This window comes from Mus caroli, unplaced genomic scaffold (assembly GCF_978045245.1).
Source record: "Mus caroli unplaced genomic scaffold, Mus_caroli_1 scaffold_20, whole genome shotgun sequence".
NCBI lineage: Eukaryota > Metazoa > Chordata > Mammalia > Rodentia > Muridae > Mus > Mus caroli.
Genome location: NW_028227275.1, coordinates 1,938,098 through 1,960,556, shown reverse-complemented (window position 1 = coordinate 1,960,556; position 22,459 = coordinate 1,938,098). Strand labels below are relative to the sequence as shown.

General features: G+C 38.8%; 1 protein-coding gene across 1 annotated transcript in view; it reads right to left on the bottom strand.

The window, feature by feature from the left end:
* Positions 1-18: 18 nt before the first annotated feature.
* Positions 19-22,459, bottom strand: part of Pdzd8 (PDZ domain containing 8) — a 55,266-nt gene continuing 32,825 nt past the window's right edge. The window contains exons 3-5 of the mRNA XM_021151276.2: positions 21,298-21,400; positions 9,119-9,281; positions 19-5,644 (exon numbers count right to left, since the gene is read on the bottom strand). Of these exons, the coding sequence (XP_021006935.1) occupies positions 3,444-5,644; positions 9,119-9,281; positions 21,298-21,400 (2,467 nt within the window). The 3' untranslated portion in view covers positions 19-3,443. The remainder of the gene's footprint in view (positions 5,645-9,118; positions 9,282-21,297; positions 21,401-22,459) is intronic.

Genomic DNA, 22,459 nt, shown 5'->3' with positions numbered 1-22,459 from the left:
TAAAATACATAGACACTGTTTTGGCTGTAAGTATTTAATTAAAAAGCATTCTCTGTGTTTGCAGGCATCAGGCAAGTCACTCCAGGCTAGAGTAAACCATCCTCTTTGGCTTCCCACTGCTTCCTTTAAATGAAATATAGACTTGTTATACCCTATCAGTGTGGAAAAACAGTAAGTTGCCCTGGACTTTAACTCAAATGAATTGTTCTAATTGCTGTGAACAGGTAATTTTCTGATGAAGAGAATGGTAATACCTAGCCATATGATGACAGAACAGGCTCTGAAAGACCTAGAAATAAGGATCATTTTGAATGTGGTACACATTGTAGTTTCCAGGATTAGAGAGACCTGGTTTACTCAGACCTTAAGGAACATTAAGGGATCAGAAAGGATGAAGGTAACCCCCCTTTCCACCCTTGTTTGCCTTTTGAGGAGAGGGTAAGGAAAGCTGTCACTTCAATTTAAATATTAAAGTAATACTCTTTTTTTTTTTTTTAAATTGAAGCGATTTCAAAATTTTAGGGGACTTAAAAATTAAACTCCACTGTCTTACTTACTAGAACCAAATATGTTTAAAATCTCTTTATAGTTTTTTTTTTGGGGGGGGGGGGCTTTTTTGTTTTTTTAAGGTAGACTTTAGTCTCAAAGTTTTAGGCTGTTCTTAGAATGAGAAAGTATCTACACAGTAAGTTCTAGTGTTACTGAACGAAGTCTGGTGCTAAGAAATACAGTAAAACTTGGCATGGTGGTGCATGCCTTTAACCCCAGCCCTCCAGAGGAGAGGCAGGCAGATCTCTACTGAGTTTGAAACCAAAGAGACTCTGTCTCAAAAAAGCAACACGATAAATAAAAAAAAAAAAATTAAATGATTGCAAAATAATACTAAATTGTTATTCATTTTGTCTAACTCAGCCATTCAACTTAAAAACAATGAAGAGAGTACACTTCAAATAGTTTAATTTTTCTTCTTTTCTGAGACAGGTCTACATATTTGTTTAGTAAAAGTGGATCGTTAGCTTGTCTGCATGGCCAGATTATACCAGGTAATAATGCCAGAGAACCAATCACCTGTTTTTAGATGTCATCAAATGAAGATATTCTTATTTTTCGTGGTAGTCTTTATTATTATTTTAGCTATTGATAACATAGCATGGCAGCAAGATTACATGAGTAATGTAATATAACACAATCTCTTTAATTGAAGCCTTATCCCTTACTATGCTTGAGGGTATTGGAGCTCCCAGCTGTGATGCCTCTACTGTCTCTCCCAATAGAAAAATATTGCACTACATTAAAGGTATATTTTACAAACATGATTAGCAGCACTGTTGAGCTTTCCATGATTGTGGTTCTACAGAGATAAATACTTTAAAGCATGAGTAGATTCTTAGAACTAAAGCTTTGCGTTATTTCTACAGCTCTTCCAAATGCATCAGTGCAGGAGCATGCTTGGGCACCACTAAAACTTCCATAGTTTGATCCATCAACACACCAGCCAGTTACAGCCACACCACCTTCGGGGTAGCAATGGCAAGTTATTGTTTACAGGATGAGACATGGCTATACATTGGGCAGATTGTTTCAAGTGTAAAATGGGGAACACTTTAGCTTCTGGGATTTATTGTGGGAAGTCCTTCTATTGTGGTGTTCTTTTAAACTGTGAGCATGCTTAAATAAACAGTAAAAGAGTGGGGGTGAGGTTACACAGATGTAGCCTTGCTATAAACCTGACAAAGGTAGGTCTGTGCCCCAATGTTTCACTTAATAATGTGAGAGTTAGCTATTGAGTTTATGACTGGAATCACTTTTCTATACTCAGAAATGTTTTCTTGTGTAAGTAATACCTCTTATTTTTACAGCATTTACTGTTCAAAGCGCCTTTGCAGTGATGCTCCTCACAACAGTCCTGTGAGGAAGTGTAAGGACCTTTGGAGCTGGGGAAGCTGCAGAATCCTTTGTAACCTGCCTGTGGCTATACAGCTCACTAAAGAGCTTGACCTGAAACTCCTGTTGGGAGTTTGGGCTACAGTCTGGGCAAGTCTTTTTACTATTATACTATGCATTTTTCTGCAGCCAAAGAGCTATTCCATATATTTTTTAATTTAGTTGGTTTATGTGTTATCATAGTAGTTACCTGTAAAGGGGGAAAACACTTTTCTATTCTATAGGTATAACAAGCTTAGACTTTTAAGATATATCAATAGGGGTTAAGTTCATATATTTCTCTCAGTTGTTCATTACCAGCATCCACTAGATGGGCCCAATAGCATAGCAGGCCTTCATTTTTAGTCATAGCAGGCCTTGATTTAGTGAACTATGCATACTGTCTATTTTTAGTTTTCTTTACAATGAATAAAGATGGTCTGAACTACTAAAGTATTCAGAATGACCGACATTCCTTTAAGGCCACAAGACACCAGATGATGTAGTAAACATAGTCTGTATAATTGCTCTCCACATCATACAAACAAAGCCAGTTATCAATACAGTCATTTTCAGAATAAGTCCTGTGCGATTGTAAATGTCCTTGCATATGCTTTATGTCCTATGAGAGAACCACAGATGAAGTCATCATGAGTGTCCGTAACTTCCACTTAAAAGGAAAGCATCAACATTTGAAAGATATTTCAAAATCCTACTGTAATGAAATCTTATTATCCTGTCTACAAAATTCTTGACCAACTGGACTTTGCATTTATTCTCTATTCAATGCAACCTCTCCTAGTTAATCACTGTAATTTTACTACATTTCAACTGCATACAAGCTTTAAAAATATCGCAGAAGCATAAGAAGCAAGCAATATATGTAAAAAAATTATATAAGCATAACAGATTAAAGCTGTAGGGTCTGCTTTCATTTACATTTGGCAACAACAACAAAAGCAAAATAAAATTAAACAAAAATCCCCCAAGCCCCGTATAACAAAAACATCAAGGGAGTACAGCTGACAAACCACAAAACGTACAAGGAAGAAGACTCAAACCTGTTCCCTCAATGATTATTGTTGTCAATTTAGGCATGCAACAAATTTGCTGTTATAACCGTGATGAAAATGAAAGAAAATTATTTCAGGAATCTGGACAGGATCTTATTTAACACTAATTAAAAAACCAGGAGGAAAGAAAAAAAAATGACAGTGAGACATCACACATACACAAACACAAAGTTGGCTTACATAATTAGAAAAGGTTAAAAATAAATTAATAAAACCCAATTCCCAGTATAAATCCAAAAAAGCCAAAGCTATAAGCACAACCCGAAACAACCAATTTGATGAGCTGGTCATGTTTTTGCTGGAAACTACCTTTTCTTTCTCATACAAGCAAGTAACTATAGAAGCAGGCCAAAGTGTACCATGAGAGAACCGAACGTGGTTGTACCCATGGCACTTCAGATACATCTTGTCCCCTCCATCCATGTGAAAGTTGAAATAGCTTATTGATTACACTGACTCAGATGGGCCGAACAAGTCATCGGAGATGTTGCTGAATGGCTGAGAGTCTATCAACTGGCTTATCTCACTATCGAGGTCTTCTTCTGTATCATCTGCGTACTTGTTCATCTTTTTCGAGTGCTGGTCTAAAGACAGATTCTCTAGGGTTTCGATATCTTCGATGCCCGCTCTGTAGTGGATCATCAGAAGTGTCAGAGCTTGTAGTCTTTCTCCCGATTTAGCTAAAGCAGCAGAAAGAACTGATTTTTTCCTTGTATCATTTGTTTCCTTTTCTTCTCTAACAAGGGAATTATTGTGCTCTAGCTCCTGATCAATTTCATTCTGTAGCTTATCCAACATGAACTCTAGCTTCTGGATCCTCTCTTCTGTCGGCAAGCCTCTGTACAGATCACGACCAATTTCTTTAACTGCAATGAAAACACTGTCATCCAGCCCTCCTTCCTTTCTCATTAACTTTATTCCTGCACTGTTTCCTCGTTTGGAAGGACTGTTTGGACCACAGACCTCTGTGTCACTGCCTTCATTGTCTGACGTATTGGGTGTGTGTTTTGGTGAAGGTTCTACAAGATCTGTTCCTGGTTCAGAAAGGCGAGTTTTAGAGACTTGACGCAGATTTAGTAAACGAGAGCTCGTATTAATGATGTGCCTTGTCAACCCTGTTGTTTTATTGACTGACTTGTTAGCTTCCATCTCAACACGAGGAGGAAGGCCCAAGAGCGGGTCCTGTCCTTCCAGCCTGAGGTTTTTCAGTGTCCGGTCTATTCGCCTCTCAGTTGCTCCACAAAGAGGTGTCTCAGCTAGACACTTTTCCTGACATTTTTTATGACAAACGTAAGCACAGAACATACACTGGGAAGCAGCTTTTGTCCAAACTTTTTTCTTACAGTAATCACACCAAGTTGGGTTTTGGAACTGAGTATCTTGGAAACTATGTTTATTTTCTGACAAACTCATCTGTCCCACAAAATGCTCTTCTTTAGGGAGTGTAGAAACCTCCTCAACCAAATGAAGTTCTTTTTCTTTCTCTACATTAGGAACTATGTGGTGGTCTGGTTCTCCTTCCTTCAAATACTTGAAATGAATAGTAATGTCACCAAAACAAAATTTGTCATTAAAGCCCTTTTGCATACTCAGATTACGTAGTGCAGTTCTAGTGACCATGGCCTTAGGTGTAGGGGGTTCCAGTCTGAACTTTGTAAGGTATTCCATGTTTGATGTAGCTAGACATCCTAAAGCCACTTCCTCAAGTTTTAAACTAACATGCCCCAAACAGATGAGACCTCCTAACTTGAAAGGATCCCTGCACCACAGTGCGATGTTCAGGTACCTATGGCAGGCTTCTATGTCAAACACACAGGACGCTCTGGTTCTTGACCACTTTCCCACCTTGTTGCGATATAGAACCTCTGAGGATTCCCACATCTGAGGGTCATCTGAAGAGTCTTTAGCAGGAGCAGAACTTTCTGAAGGAAGATCTTTCACTACTTCCTGCTTTGCTGAAGACTGCTTACCTGCTGCCACATCTTCTCCTTGATCCACACTCTTCACTTGCTTCTCAGCAGGTTTATCTGCAGGAGGAGGAGGGAGCAGCACCTTGTCTGGCTTTTCTGGGGCTTCCGGGTCTGCTTGAGCTGAGGTGTCAGTGGGAGGCAGAGGCACTCTCCCCTGCGGTCGCGGTGGCACAGGTGGTTTGAAAGTGGGTCCTTGGGGTTTGGACACTTGTGCTGCTTCTGTGGGCTCTGAAGTTTTTAGAGTTGATGGTTTATTTCCTTCTTTGGATGGAAGTTTTTGTGGTGGTGGGTGGATTCCTGAAATTAATTTACGATTTAAAACTGGGGATATAGCGCCAAGGGGTTTAATAGAAAGTGTTGTTGGAGTACGTTTGGGACTGTGACTCAACGGCTGTGTCTCCTCTTTCAACTCTGTTTGTACTCTGACATCACTCGCCAAGTCTTCAAATTCAGAATCTAGGTCTCTATTTTCAGTATCCACTGACAACCCAGCAGCTTCCTCTTCGTAACCTGGCTGGCCGGAGCTTGACAAGAAGTTTTCTTCCAACTGTCCCAGACTGTCTTGCAGCACAGCCCCTTGGTTGCTCTGACCAGCAGGCCTCTGGTAGTACACCAGCACTCGGTCCCCAGCCTGCTTGATGAGCTTTAGCACTTGCAGGGTCGATGTGATTTTCACACCTGGTTTAAGATTCAAAGGGGGAAGCATGTAAATTACAGCAATAACTCAGCTACTGTTACTACCTCACGATTATTTCATAAGAAGAACAAAAATGACTTTATTTAAATTTCTAATTAACCAGCACATGGTACTCTGAAAATACTGTTATCTTTGTGATACAAACCCCTGAGCAGCTTCTAATTTCTAATGGCTTCCCAGTCCCTCTTGACATAAACAACCTCATGTTCAGCTGAACTATGGAAGAGAGCAGAGTAAGACCTATTTAAACAGGTTTACTTACTCTGAACGATGGAAAGCTGACATTTTACTGAAGGAAGTTCTCAAATAAGTCCAGTGCTGGCAAGCAAGTTATTTAAATTTAGAAACCAATGTCAGACCATTTCACAGATCCTGTTTATTAGCCATAAATGATCAATGAAATGATCAGTTATGAATGAAAAGTATAAAAAGTAAGTTGCTTTAAAGTTACAAGTTGATTACAATACACGTTGTCTTGTCCTGACTATAAATCAACTTGCTACCTCTTAATGCAAACCTGGAGACTGCTGACTCCCCTGTTCCCACAGGTCTCAATCCTAACTCAGAGTTCTGTTCCTTTGGTCTTTGATGTTCTGATCTTCCTCCTGACCACTGGTCTTTAAGTTAAGTCACAAGTACCTTTAACTATCTCCCAACAGACCTTTGCAGCTTGGATATCCATGTGATCACATTTCCAGTTTCAGCTCAAAACATCAGTGGAATTCTGAGCTTCTTCACAGGGATCTTCCTGACTCATGTAGCTTAATAGCTTCTACTGCTTCTGTCTAAGAGCACTATGTCTCAGGAGCACTGTAGTGTGCCATATGCACAGATGAAGCATCATTTACTGAGCTCTAGTACAAGGACAAAGCCTCATCCCAATCCCACCTCTTTCATTTGTGCTTTGGGAAAACCTGCCCTCATCTCAGGTGCTCTGGAGGTGGTCACTGTACCAGCATTTGCTGGAATCTGGATTTTTCTTCCAGATTATTTCAAACATGCTCAGAGATCAAGGAAACAGTAAAATTAATTCTATTATTGAAACTGAATATATTTTGCCAATCTTCTTTCTACTACTACTACCAATCTCCTATTACTAAGACTTTTGTAAATCCAAATGAGCTAGCTACAATTTATTTTAGAAATACCTATGAACATTGGGCAAAGTTTATTTCAAGAAATGAGTTACTAAAAATATATTGCAGGACTTGAATTTGTGTCCCAGAGTTGGGACAAGGGATATATTTATTTATATAGGAGGAGGGGCACTAGGAAACAAAGTTTTCTGTGGTACTGAGAAGACAGCTTCGACAGTTAGGAGCACTGCTTCTCTTTCAGAGGATGGGATTCTACTCCTAGCATCCACATAGTGGCTCATAATCCTCTGTACCTCCTGTCCCAGGAAAGGTTACTTCTTCTGGCTTCTGCAGACACTGCATGCATGCATGTGGTGCATGAACACTCATGGAAATAAAACATGCATACTCATTAAATAAAGTTTTTCTATTATATTTGAAACTTGTGTACAATATCTGACTTTTTAATCAATAAAACTTGTTAGTACCTTTATGAACACTGGATACCTTGAAAAGGTTAACTTTTGCTTTTTTCTCTGTAAAGATTTGTATGATTTGGACCTTTATTTATTTGGGGTAATAGGTATTTGCTACTTGTGTAATTGAAAACAGAACATAAAAGGCAGATTTTGAACTGAGCGCGGGGTCCCCAATGGAGGGGTTGGAGAAGGGACTGAAGGAGCAGAGGGAGTTTTCAGCCCCCTGGGGGAGCAATGGTGTTAATCAGCCAGACCCCCTGGAGCTCCCAGGGACTGGACCACCAACCAAAGAGTACACAAGGAGGGACCCATGGCTCTGGCCACATATGTGGCAGAAGATGGCCTTGTTGGACATCAGTGGGAGGAGAGGCCCTTGGGTCTGAGGGTGTTCGATGCCCCAGTGTAGGGAATGCCAGTGTGGGAAGACAGGAGTCGGTGGGGGAGCATCCTCATAGAGGTAGGGAAGGGGGTATGGGATTGGGGGTTTCTAAAGGGGAGACCTGAAAAGGGGAAAACATTTGAAATGTAAACAAAGAAAATATCCAATTAAAAAAAAGAAAAAATTAAAATGATAATAATAATAATAAATAACCTATAGATAAGACCAAAACAAGATATGTACTAATGCAAAACCATTGATACTGAACCATGGTTTTGGGTGAGGGAGATGAACTTTTTATATTTCTATACAGAGGTGTGTGATGGATGAGGTAGGTTTAAGTCCTCTTTTGTCCATGAACCAGGAAAACTAGCATGACTTAGGGAGCTTGTTAGAAATGCAGGTTCTTGCCTGGTGGTGTGGTCTACAGAGTGTGTTCTGGGGACAGCTAGGGCTACAGAGACATCCTGCCTTGATAAAACCAAAACCAAACAAACAAATAAATAAAGTGAACTCTTAGATTTCACCCCAGTTTTTCTGAATCAGAATGACTTTTGAGCATTATTATTGCAGGTGACTATGGAATAAATGGTCCTGTATATACCACAATCAGAGATTTCCACATGGAAATGCTAATTTAACTCCAAATGCTTAACTAAATCATTTTCATTATCTTAATGTCAAGATGGATTTGAATCAAAAGCAGAGTCTGACATACTGAGTGATAACTCCTTTTTGCTTCACCTTATTGTCTTAGCTGTAAAAGAAAACACAATACTCTTCTGAAAAGATTAAGATAAATTATAGCCATTTTTATGTGTTCAAACCCTACATCAGGTGGGCCAGGTACTATGAAGTATGAAAAGGGCTTGGATTACTTCTGTGCTGTTGTGTACATTTGAGTCCTGCTGTTATGTATATACACTCAAGCAGATAACTCAGTTTTATTTTTATTATTTACAACAATCTAGCTGACAGGAAGGTATACAGTATTTACCATAGAGATTTGGGTTGTATTCTGAATAATAGCATTCTGACAAACCACAGGCCTTTCACATAACATGGAGTCTCAGAATAGGGTTTAGGTGTATCCTCCCTCTCAGGCAAGGAATAGAACTGATCCTCCTGTTCAGTTCTAGCACTACAACATGATGAGAGTAGTGCTAATATTAGCACATCTAGAGTCATGTGGTAATGGACATACAGGAAGACATTATTATCTAGCTCTTAATTTTGTATTTAATAATACATAGAGGAGAAGGTGGGAAGGGAAAGGAAATTAGAAAATTTTAGTGAAGTGGTTTAAAGATGAAATTATGTGTAAACATCAAGACTAAACTGGCTCTTGCTTTTTACAAGCATGCTAAGGCCTCTTTTGCGATTTTCTTTATAATGAAGATTTTTCCATTATAAAACTAACAGATGCTTGTTTCAAAAATAGGGAGATGAGAGAAAAAAACAATCCAGCCAATTTTGTAGTTTCTCTGTACACATAAGTTATATTATACAGTGTGTAATTACCTCCAATAGCAATGAGCCGATCTCCCCGTTGAAGATCTGCCATCGCAGCAGGTGAGTTTGGGGCCACAGTTTCAATTATGACATGCCCAGCATACCCATCAGTTGACTGAACAAGACGAAGTGTAAGTCCGACACTTTGTACATTCCCTTTTATTAATTCAACCTTTGATAAAGAATTAAAAAGAAAGAAAACATTGAGATAAAAGTAATACAGATAAGAGTATCACAGTCAGTCATGACTTTTAAATCATTGTGACTATAATTACAGATAAGTGACAGATTAAGACATTACTAACAAATATAAATATACTTTCAGATTATTATGACTTAAATGTGGTCATAAAAAACAACAAAAAAGGGTGGTCTGCCTATGCTCCTGTGTATGACCTCATACCCACATGCATGCAGGCAACACCAACTGGACCACATGTGTTCTTACAAGGAAGAGGAACAGGAGATAATAATGGAATAACGAGAGGAACATGTTCTGGGGGCAGTCTGGCTGAGGAGCTATTGGCTGCTGGGGGAAGAGAGAGTTATTTTTCTCTGGGTGTGTGACCATCATTGGTAGTCTGCCCATACTCCACGGGATAGCCCCATACCCACACATTCATGTAAGCACTGATTGGAATTACTAAAAATTAGAAAAGATGACATGAAATTGGGAGAGAGGATGTGTTGAGGAGGGCCTGGGAAAATTGGAGGAGGGAGTGGGGAGAGAATGTGATCAAAAGACATGGTACAAGTATAAAATTCTCAAAGAATAAAAGTCTATCATAAAGAAGAGAACATGAAGATGTGAGAGATAAGGGAGTATGAAGGTCACTGGTCCTGGGGGAAGTGGGAGAGAGGGTCAAAATATACACATCAAATATAAAAATATATACATACATGTATGAAACTGCCAAACAATAAACAAAAATATTCTAAAAACATGGAACACAGTGTATTCAATGTTTTTAAAGGGATCATACCTATAGTAGAAATTCTTGGAATTAAAGAAACAAAATCAAAAGAAAAACACTTCCAATCATACTATCTAGAACTACTGTTAGAATTTACATTTGCTTATACTTTATTACAAAATTATAAATTGAGGGGGCTGAAAGATGATTCAGTGGTTAAGAGCACTGACGGCTCTTCCAGAGGTCCTGAGTACAGTTCCCACCAAACACATGGTGGTTTACAACCATCTGTAATGGGATCTGATGCCCTCTTCTGGTGTGTCTGAAAACAGCTACAGTGTACTCACATACATATACAATAAAATCTTTTTAAAAAATTAAGAATTGAGTCAGAATTTGCATTTGTTTATACTTTAATATAAAATTGACACTTGTATCAAAGGTGAGACATGGTAAATATAATCATATATTGTGAATGGAGTCTTGATTGTTGTTTTTCTCAAATTCAGCAGGAATAGTCCATGTCATTAGATGGGCTTTGGAACTTTATTTAATGTGTATGAGTACACTGTAGGTATTCTCTGCACCATGTAGGTTCTGGGATCAAACCTGGGTTGTCAGGTTTTAGTCACAGATCCATCTTGTCAGCCTTAGATTTAGAAATCTTGACCTCTCAATTATAATCCAGAGCTTGAAGATAAATATTTAATATACTAATGATAACTGTCTAGTCCCTGATATCCAGAAATAAATTACCCATGGAGGTTTCAAAGACCTGTCATTATAGTGTAACCTATTTACAAATTTTTATGTTTTTGTCTCAATGATAGTGATAATCTGTCTCCTCTCCCCTGACCTCCCTTTAGAGTCTCATTCTCTCTCTGTCTCTGTCTCTCTGTCTCTGTCTCTCTCTCTCTCTCTCTCTCACACACACACACACACACACACACACACCATGCTAACATGCAATAGTGTGTAAATGGGTAGATCTGTATAGGGTCAAGAATGAACTCTAAGTTCTCTCACATGAACTCTACAGGTAAATGTCTTCCTTACAGCAGTGATGCTTACCTGCTTACCTAATTTAGCAGCTGACTTCTAATGAACAGGAGAAAACCCACCAAAATTTGATTATTCTCCCAAGCCCCAAGAGTTATGACATATTGAAAAAAAAAGTTTTTGAAGGACACTTGTTAGTTGGAATACTATTGTACTCAGTGGGGTTTGAATTTCTGGCTCTACATATTAGTTTTACCAAACTTTTTTTTCCTTCCTTCCTTCCTTCCTTCCTTCCTTCCTTCCTTCCTTCCTTCCTTCCTTCCTTCCTTCCTTCTGTTCCTTCCTTTCCTTCTTTCCTTTGGCAGGGTCTCAACTATATAGCCCTGGCTACCCAGGAACTCACTATGTAAACCAAGCTGACCTCAAACTTACAGAGATCTACCTGCTTCTGTTTCCAGTGCTGTGACTAAATGCATATGCTGTTACATTTGGTTTGTAGGATTTATTTATAAAGAGAATACATTAGTTCTTATTTGTTACAACCAAAAAAATGCCTGGAGCAGAATATTTATGAAGAAAATAGGTCTACTTAGATTTTTGTTTTGGGGGTTCACTGATATGGCACAGGTCAGCTCTCCTGAGGATCTCATAATAAGTAGCCTTGCTTACTACCGTACTAACAGTATAAGAGAAAGCACACAGCATTGCAGGAAGCCAGAGGGACGCAGCTGTGCTCCTCCTAACGGTCTTAGAAAGCTCTAGGGGTCCGATGAGAGCTACTTTAACTTTCCTGAGAATAGCTCTGTGACCCAAGGACTTCCCTCAAGGCTCCACTGGCTTAAAGGTTCTATCATCTTCTATTCTATATTGTCAAACTGGGACACGTTTCTAACATTAACCTTTAGGAGAAACAAACCATATCCAAGTCGCAGAGAAGAGACCACTATCATAGGACACTGGGTTGGTGTCATGATTAAATGAAACTGGGCATAAATGTCAAACATAAATCAGGCACCTCCATAATCTTTCCTCAGAAAGACTTTCTTTTGGATGAAAAATAAGGCCTCTCAAAACAGAACACTAGCTTGGCTATCAGAGAACTTAGTTTCTAAAGTAACTGAATGGTAAATTAGGACTGCATCTTTCAGTTACAGAGACAACAGAGGCATAGAAATATAAAAATTTCATTATATAAATACAAATGACGTAAGATATCTAAGTAATAAAAAATGGCCTTCTGCTTTGATTCAAAAGGATGTTAAAATAATTCCATCTGAAAAATCAATATTCTTAAGTTATCTTCTCTTTAAATTTCAGTAAAGCCTTTGTTAATCTGAAACAAATTTAAATTTTATGCAATCATTCCAGTGCAATAAAAAGGTAAGAAAAGTAGGCAAAGGCTGGGGTTGTTATGGAAACAATAGCACAGAATACTCACATCCTTTTAAATTCTTGTTAAAGAAGAACAGCTCTTAACCAGTCACCAAATTAACCTTCACCTTTACATAGTAACAAATACTTCTGCAAAGTGATTCATATATTACAGTCTGTGGGGGAGTCTTAGGGAAAGCTATTTTAAAATATACTTTTCTAAAAATAACCTTTTATCTTGAAATAATTTCAGTAATAACAGAAGAAGAGTTGCAATTTTTTCCTACTTATCCTGAGCCATATTTCCTGACTAGAGTTTCAGCACATTTACTTTTCTCTTGCATTTTTTTTTCCTGAATCATCTGAAAATATGACATAGACATGATACCCCTTTTCACTAGCTACCTAAGTATTCCCTAACAAGGGCATTCTCTCAAATAAACCATCCTCCTTATTATAGTAAACCTGCTTATCTGCTTATGTTAGAGTGGTTCTCTTATCTTTTGTTTGCTTGTTAATTTTTTTGTTTTGTTTGTTTTTTGAGAGAGGGTTTCTCTCTGTAGCCCTAGCTTGCCCTGGAACTCATTTTTTATAGCAGGCTATCTTTGAACTCAGACATCTACCTGGCTCTGCCTACTGAATGCTGGAATTTAAAGGAAATGGCCACCATACCCTGCTTGGCTTTCTCATCTTTAAAAATAGTTTTTAGCAAGTACTCTTAACCACAGTGTCATCATGGCCCAAGAAACTATTTTACTTGCCCTCCTTACCTTGTTATAGGAAGATTTTGAAGGCATGGGCCAAGGGGCTAAGGCAGATGTGTATTCCATACCTTTGCCTACTTTTCTTACTTTTTATTTCACTAGATTGGGTGTATAAAATTTAAATTTGTTTCAGATCAAAGCATTAATAAAGGCTTTAATCAAATTTTAAAAAGAAAACTTCGTGTAAGGATTATGCAGATGGAGCTATTTTACAGCCTTTGATCTAAGCAGACCACTGTTTATTTCTCTTCTCTAGTAGTTGAAGTGAAGTGCTCAGCATCACACAACTAGAGTGGAAGAATGTGTGGATACCATCAGTGGAGATGATCTAACAGTGTGGAATGATGCTCTCTGAAGATGCTGCATCTATATTACATATCCCAGAGTACTGGCTTGACTAACCTAACTATGGAGATGAAATGTTGCAGATCTATAACAAAAAATTTATGGATGTTACAAGCCCCTTTTAGTCAACTGTTTTAATTTCTATATTTGGCTTAATAGTCTCCTGACTATTATATCAATTTTAAACTTCTCAGAATGCTTATATTTAGTAGAGTTCTAGCCTCAACCAACCCAAAAGCCAAGTATACTGTAACATCTAAAATCTAGAGGAAATTTCCCTCCAACTTGTGGTCTACTTGTCTGATGTTTCCTACCAAGGTAAATCGTATCTATGCTAATTTAGGACTTTCACGTTTTGCTCTGTAACTGTAAAAGTTTGTGTAACTACTTCCAAGACAGAATATATTCAGAATAACCTGAACTCATGTTTCCTGATCATGGCCATTCATATTTGATCCAGAAGAACCAGAAGAAAAATTGTTATATCAATAGCAAAACAGAATACCAGCAGTGAGACACTCAATCTGGGTTTGTAGAATGCCTCTGATACCTGCTAATAGGGCATTATTTTATCTTTTTGTACCTCATTTTCTTCATATATATATATATAATGATATGCCTATTCTTATGGGGCTTCACACTTGGCAGCCACCCACAATAGTACCTTGTGAGTGCTGATTACCTTTTACTGAGTACATGTGGGCACTGAGGTGGGTTCCACCTACTGCGCAGGGTCTAGCAGTACCTTTGACACATTCTTGAATTGTCATTATCTGTGTATGACTGAGAAAGTGAGTTCTCTGGTGAAGGACAATTTTATGAGAAGGTATTACTATACTTTGAAAAGGTTAGTTTCTGAAAAAGTGTGGATGAAAGCTAGTCAGTTTTTCTTGGCTCATAGTAAAGTAAAATATCTTAAGAAATAGAACCTAAAGTAATACTTATGTTTTGTGACTATTAGCGCCTTAATTTTCTCTCAGCAGCTCTTTTTTGCATGTGTTTGTATCTGTGGGAGCCAGAGGTCACATGGGTGTCTTCAGTTGTTCTTCATCTTCACCTTACTTTCTGAGACAGATTCTCTCACTGAACCTGGCTCTCACCATCTGTTCAGAGCAGGATTCCAGTGAGCTCTAGGAGTCAGTCTGTCTGTCTGTCAACCCTGCTCCTGATAATTTGCTACTGAGGTTACAGATTTCTACCACCACTGTTGGCTTTTACACTCAGTTTTTCTTGCTTACGTGGAAAGCACTTTACCCACTGAGCCATTTTCCAAGCCTCGTCAACAGCCCTTAAAATACAAACAAACTAGAGCTGGGGATCCAGATCATTGTTAGAACACTTGCTTATTTATTAGCGTTTGCAAGGTCCTGGGTTTGATCCCTAGCACTGTCAATATACAAAATGAATTTTAATTTTTATTACTATATTATGAAATCACGATTTCTCCTATCCTTTCTGAAACCTAAAAAAGAGGGCATAAAGTATAAATAAAGGGTTCAATTTAAAAGTTCACTGAAAGCTGAAATAATAAGACTGAACACGTAAAAACAAAATAAACAACAAATCAAAAGAAAACCTCATCTCTGGATTGACCTTTGTTGGTCACTATCAGTCAAACCTAAGTTGTCCAGAATATCTGCTCTTTCTTCTTCTACCTCCTCAAAACTGTCCCGTCTGGCTTCCTTTCTCTAAAACTCTTCTATCCCCAGAGCTATCCAAAGCAATGCTGATTCCATTTTTCATCTCCATTATCACCAACCTTGTTTAGATGTTCATTCACCTCCATGTCAAGTTTTTCCTTTGCCAGATCACATTCATGACTCTACTACTGAGATTCAACAAACATATTATGGATGACCTACTTTATGCCAAGTGCTGAGTCAGACATTCATAGATGCAGAAGCCTTCACCTCTCAGCAGATTGTGAGCAGTATCAGTTTGATTTACAGAATAATCAAGTATTTATAGATGAGATGGATTTAGACCCTGACATGGCCACATTACCAAAAAGGCCTGGCTAAGATTCGAGTGCCACTCTTCATCTCCCTGAAAGAGAGAGCTGGGCTGTAGTAGTGCACAGCTTTGATCCTGTTCGAGGCTAGCCTGGTCTACAGAGCGAGTTCTAGAACAGCCAGGACTACAGAGAGAAACCCTATCTCGGGGGGGGGGGGGGCGGCTGGGCAGGGGGGGGGGGACAGACACACAGAGAATCTGACTAAAATAGTTTTATAGGCTGAAGAGATGGCTCAGAGGTTAAGAGCACTACTGCTCCTCCAAGGGGCCCTGAGTTTAATTCCCAGCAATCACATGGTGGCTCACAGCCATCTATAATGAGATCTAGTGTTCTCTTCTGGCCTACAGGCATACATGCAGGCAGAAATCTGTATGCTGTATACATAATAAATACATATTTTTAAAAAGTTTTATTCTAAAAGCCTCCATAGTTTCTACTGTCTTGAAAGTAATAGCTACATTTCTCAGGTTCTATGTAAAGCTTTTATTCTTGTTTTGAATAATTTTCCTGCATTCTTTCAGTGAACTTGGGCAGCTCATTCTAGCCACTCAGTACACTCAGATACACTTTCTGTGGGGTCTTACATTATGTCTTCCACTCTGAAATGTTCTCTGTGCTCTCTCAAAATCCTAAGTACACTGTGATGTTTCCTCCATTTGTCACCTCTTTAACACATTGTTTTCTCGCTTTCCCCAAGAACGCCACTTTCCTTTATCAGAAGCTCATGGTGCTTTTGCTCTGAAGCTCCGACGTGTTCAGAGCTACTAACAGCAATACATGATGCACACAGAAATGCTGATCTCTTTCTCTTGACAGACCACACCTCATATTGTTTCTTAGTGTCCTAGACTACTTTGATTTAAAGTAAATAATATTTTAACACAAATTCTTACTCATTCCCAGAATTTCATAACCATGCCAGAGTATAAAAATCTGAGACAGAGAATCTCATCTCTTATTTTTAACTAAGATGAACTTTTAAGAGTGGAAATATTATATAGAATTTACTATTAGAGCTGAAATGCATTTGCCTTATTTAAGAAACCAATTATAAAATATTACATATGGTTAAAATTTCATTGAGTTCCTACTGTATTCTCAAATGTTATCAAGCTGAACTAAACCAAAGTTTTCATAATAGACTGACATTTCAAAAAAAAAGCTTTATTTGCTTTAATCTTTCTCTTCCTCTTGATAAGATTAGGACTGCAAATGGCAAATGGTTAAATAGGCACACCAAAATTCGACCTGCCAGGCATGTGGCCTTAAGTAAACACACCAAAATGCCAAGCCCTAGGCATCTGGCCTAATGTATTTAAAAGTCAAATGTTCTTACTTAAAATTATAGTTTTTCAGAAAGCCCTTTTAAATCTTTTGTAGGGACTGTCAGTAATATGTAGAGAAATCTGGAAATGTAGATTTTTATTCATTATTATCCAACAAGGCTTCTAAAATTGTCCAAAACTAAAAACAAAATGAAGATAGTTCAATTTTAAATCATATCAAGCCATTTATTTCAGTTATGCTGAATTACACTCATGAGGCATTCTTTTGTTTTTAGTCCTGCCAGAAAGAAAATACATGACTGGGTACTACAATTGTAAACTAAGATTCTCACACTGAAGAAACAGCTCTTTACATAAGCAATGTTGACTAATAAATCTAATTTGGTAGACTTCCTCATCCTAAGTATTTTTATTTCCTTAAAAAAGATGGGATATATTCAAGGGAAGGAAAAAGGAAATCATGGCCTGACTAAAAGTCATGCTGAAACCACGGCAGTCTGGGAGAAAAACTGGTAAGGTACTTGGAGATTGATGTCTAGATAGTTAGACTAGGCAGAACCAAACCTATCCAGGTACTTGTTGTAACAGAAGGTTCTGCTGCAGACACTAAGGATCAAGTTATACAATTATACAAATATAACTAATACTCCAGCTGTGACAAGTACTTAACATACGAGTCTGTGTCAGTTAGGGAAGGTCCCCAGAAGTGATTATGGTAGGTAGGTGACATTGATATGGCAAGTGAAAATTCTTAAATATCCGAAACCAAGAGCAAAAGGGAGTAACTTGTGGGTAAGAGAAAAACTAAATTCCAGGATAAAACCCAGATACCAGCAAAAGTAAGAGGATACTATCAACCTTAGACTGAAGGACAGACATATGTGGTGGAAACTGGAATGGTGGTTTGTCCTGTGAGAAGAGTGGGCCAAGAAGGATAAACCAGCTGCCAGGAGGAAGAATACCCTGGTTTCTCCAGTTCACTCTCATTTCCCATGAGTGTTTCACATCCATCAACTACAGCGGAAAGCTACTGACACTGAGAACTTGAAATAACAGGGAACTCTCCAGGAATGGAACAGGAAAGAAGTCCACGAATATATCTGAACAAGGGCAGACAAGCTAAGACCTGGCACAAGCAGAACTCTGGAGAACATAGATGTACATGGAGAAACAAGCTGGGTTAGCACATGCCCAGTCTTCAAGAAAGAACTTTAGGACAATTTGGAAAGGATATACAGTTACCGGAGATGTATAGTACAGAATAAGGCCAGTAAGCAGCAGTGACTGCTAGCAGGGGGGTGGGGTGGGGTGGGGTGGGGGGGGTGGGGGGGGATATGAAGGGACCAGGCTTACCAGGTCACTTTGCTGGCCATACCAAATGGCCTGTCCTTATCTTTGGGGCAGTAAGGAATTACTCAGGGACTTAATCAAGCATCAGGGCATGATAATTTTTGTCAATCAGACCTTAAAGGAAAGCCTCCTCTTTCCTTCCAGAACATTCAGCCACTGAATTGCAATAGTCTAAGAAACTTATTAATACTTGTGTAGCTGGCAGCAACAGACTTCTCAAGCTTTCTATCACTGCTACTCACCAGTGGTGTGTGACTTCTCTCCTCAGGGGCAGACTGAGCTTCCTATCCAGCAGGACTTATCACTTACCTCACCATCTTGTCAGTTGGTAACACTAATATTTTATCTTTATATGGCTACTTCACAGGGAAGAGTTGTGGCAAGAGTAGCAACTGCAGAAAGCAGCATCAAGATTAGCCTACAAAAGAAGTCAGTGGCAGATGGCAGGAAACATTTCCCCATCTGGGCTACATGCAAGAAACACAGTAGGCATAAAAGCAGCCTAGGATGACAAATGCTAGAGAAGACAGTAGTGAGTAACATACAGAGGGCCCTCAGACTGTTGGCCCAGTGCTTTGGGTATATGCTCATTTGTGTCCCAGCTCATTAGCACACACTCACTTCAGGAGTGCCTCCTTTACTGCCTCTATTTCTAACTTAAAAAAAAAAAAAAAAGCTATCAAGTTTGTTTTCTTGTCAACTAGACATATAAAAGCCATTCACAATTCTATTCTCCAGTTGGTAAAGTGTTGACTGTGAAAACATGGGGGAATCTGAGAATTTGACGCCCACTGCCCACGTTAAAAAACAAAACCAACAACAACAAAAACCCCACCACACCTGGGCATGGTGGCACACACTTTGTAACTCCTGTGCTGGAGACAGAGCCTGGAGCTCACTAAGTAGGTTAGATTGGCTGGCCAGCCAGCCCAGAAATCCTCCTGTCTTTTCTCCTTTCTAGTACTACCATGCTTGAAAAACAAAATAAAACAAAAAAAAATGGGTTCTAGAAAGTCTAACTTAGGTTCCTCATGCTGAAAAGGCAAACACTTTGACTGAGCTATCACTCCAGCCCCTGGAAGGAATTAGTTTTCCTGAGTGCTTCAGATGCTGTGCGTCCACTGTGCTTACTCACTCAGCAGGATTTTATCAAGAGCTACTTTTGCTGGGCTCACATTCTGATGCTGGAGAAACAGTTCGAGACAGGAGGATTCTGTTCCTGTGGGACTAGTGTCAGCTAGAAGTGTGCTCCGGTAGAAAACCGGGGTAAAGAAGCAGCAGCTGTCAGTAACCCTGAAAAGTGCGGAGCTGTCCCTGGAGCTTGACAGCTACTACTCTGAAGAAAGCAAAATGAAAGTTATAAAAAGGATGCTCTTAGACCTTACTGACTATTCAGTGCATCCTTCAATTTAAAAATGGGTAGCAAAGATTTTCTTGGAAGAAATGGAATAATTTTGCCCTGAGTGGGAAATAGAAATGAAGTTAAACTGATAGAGGAGGATAGGCTGATTCACAGAGCTGGGTTATGACAGACACAAGAGTTGTTAAAGATCATGAATGTGGTAGGAGAGGGTTAAGAATTCCTCCATATGTCTCTCAATATGAGGTGCCTTTCTCTGGCACCCACTACCTTATGTCAAAAGACAGGGAATCTTATTGAACCTTGAGTTCATATTTTAGCTATGCTAGCGGGCCAGGGACTCTAAGGGTCTTGGATCTCTAGGTTCCATCCTGCCCCACCTCCTGCCCCTGGCACTGGGTTTAGAGACTAGCATTGCCATGCCCACCATTTATTTAAGTTGCTTCTTTTTTTTTTTTTCTTGAGACAGTTTCACTGTGTTACCCTGGCTAGCCTGGAACCTGTTAATATAGACCAGGCTGGTTTGAACTCATAGAGATCTGCCTGCCTCTGCCTCCCAAGTGGCTGGGATTACACTTGTGTGCTCCCGCTCCCAGCCAGCGTGTGTGTGGATGCTGGGAGCCTAAGGTCAAACCTTACGCTTGTGTAGTTATCCAATTAGCTATCTCTCTAGGCCAAGGTAGGTAGGCAGATAGAGCTCAATCTCTCTCTCTCTCTCTCTTTCTATCTCTGCCCCCCCCCCCCACCCTTCGTTCCTTCCCTCTCCCTTTTTCTTTCTTCCTGGTTCTAATTCCTGTACCAACTTTAAGTTTACATTTTCAATCAATTTGAAGTAGTTTCTCCAGGAAATGAAATAACCAGTTTTAGAGTTTATACCAAGATATATAATTTAAGAAGAAGATTATTGTTTTGTCTGGGTAAATTTTGGCTTCACTTTGAGTTGCTTATAACTTGCCATTGCTGCTGGCCTTTTCAGATTTCTTTATTGTATCTTCAAATATGTGAGATTAGACAGATTTAATATTTTATAGCAAAGGTTAGTAAGACTTAATTTTGAATTATTATTTTAGAACCTAGCATATGTCACGGGTAGCTGTCAAGAGAGAATAATTTTACCAGGTGTTAAGAATGTCAACAAAAGTGTCAACAACCAATAAAGTGAAATTTTTTGAATTTAATAATTCTAGGAAGACAAATTGGCAGAATTGAGTTATATAATATGAGAGACTCTCTGTGTGTGTGTGTGTGTGTGTGTGTGTGTGTACACGTACGTGTGCATGTGCATATGCTTGTGGAGGCTAAAGGCCAACCTCCATTATTATTCCAGGGCTAGGAAAAAACCTCTTATTATTCCAGAAAACAAAAACAAAAACCTTCTTTTTGTTCAGATGAGATCTCACTGGCCTGGGACTCACTGAGTAGGCTAAACCTACTCAGAGAGACCATGAGAAAGAAACAAAGGTAGATGTTGTCTAAGGAATTACACAGAGCCCTGGCTTTTACACGTGGGCTCACACTTGTGCACCTGCACACATGCACAAGTTATAACCTTTGATTCCTTCACTGAAACAACACTGACATTTTGAAAAGCAAGCAGAACAGACTGCTTCTTATGCAGTGTGTTCATTACCAGTTCCAGGTGATCTACTTTATTACTGATGCTGCTTAGCAAAAAAGAAAATAACTGCTTACTTATGACCAACAATATATCTAGAAATACAGAAATACTAATAAAGGCATACTTAAAGAATGAATCTTACATAAATGTAAAACTATGCATTTTACCGTCTTAATAGAACTCCTTTGTTTTTCTTCCCAAACACCACTGCTCAGCTCAAGTGTGCAATGAACATTTGTTTCTCTGTCATAGGATCCAAAAATGAATAACCTGCAGAAAAAAAACAACAGGAAGGGTACTATACCAATTATATGCAATAAATATTTCCTTCCTGATAATCATAAGGAGAAGCAAACACATTATATTTTAATAGCAATAACAAAAAGAAACATTTGTTACACCCTCTAGTGGAAAAGCCAAGAAAGGCTCAAGTTAGAGGTTTCCTTGGCAGCTGATTTTTCAGTAGCCAAGTTAAATAAACTGAAACATATACTCATGAGGTAAAACAATTGGTCAAATTATTTCTATACAGTAGTAATCAAGGAGATTTTGAACAGATTCAAAATACTGTTGGATTTAAAACCAAAACAAGTTGCACAGTGATGCATATACGTATATCATTTCTGTAAAATGTAATATGGAGGATACTGCCATCGAATATGACCACACATATTGACTTCCCCACCTAAATGAGCCTAGTTAAATTTTTACTTTCTTAATATGTTTCCCTCTCAGGAAACTGTAGGAAAGAAAAAACAGCATTACTTACTTTTCAGGAAGAACTAGCTTTAAAATTAGAAGACAATATACATAAAGTACTTATTAGCAGAGTGGTAAACAAAACAGATGTTCAATATTTATTACTTCTTTCCTTTAAAAATGTGTATGAATGTTTTGCCTGTATGTCTGTCTGTGTACCATGTGCACGTCTGGTGCCAAAAGGGCATCAGACCATCTGGAAGTATAGTTATAGATAGTTGTGGGTGTTGGGAAATCAACAGGGCCCTCTGGAAGGACAGTAGTACTCTTAACCATTGAGCCATCTCTCTAGACTGTCTTTCCTTATGTTGAAAACAACCATTAACAGAATAAAAGAAACACTTAATCCATGTTTAATATTCAGTTCTATAAAGGACGCCGGGTCTAATTCTGAGATGACATAAAAATTCTTATATTGAAGAAAAGAAAGGGCATTATCCATGCGTCCAACTTCTATATTATCCACCCTCACAATAAGACTGAAACCTGCCAGTGTGTCTCTAGAGTGAGCAGAGCAGCAGCTCTGGCATTACTGGCATACTAGGTGGCACTCTACTACTTTATCACTAC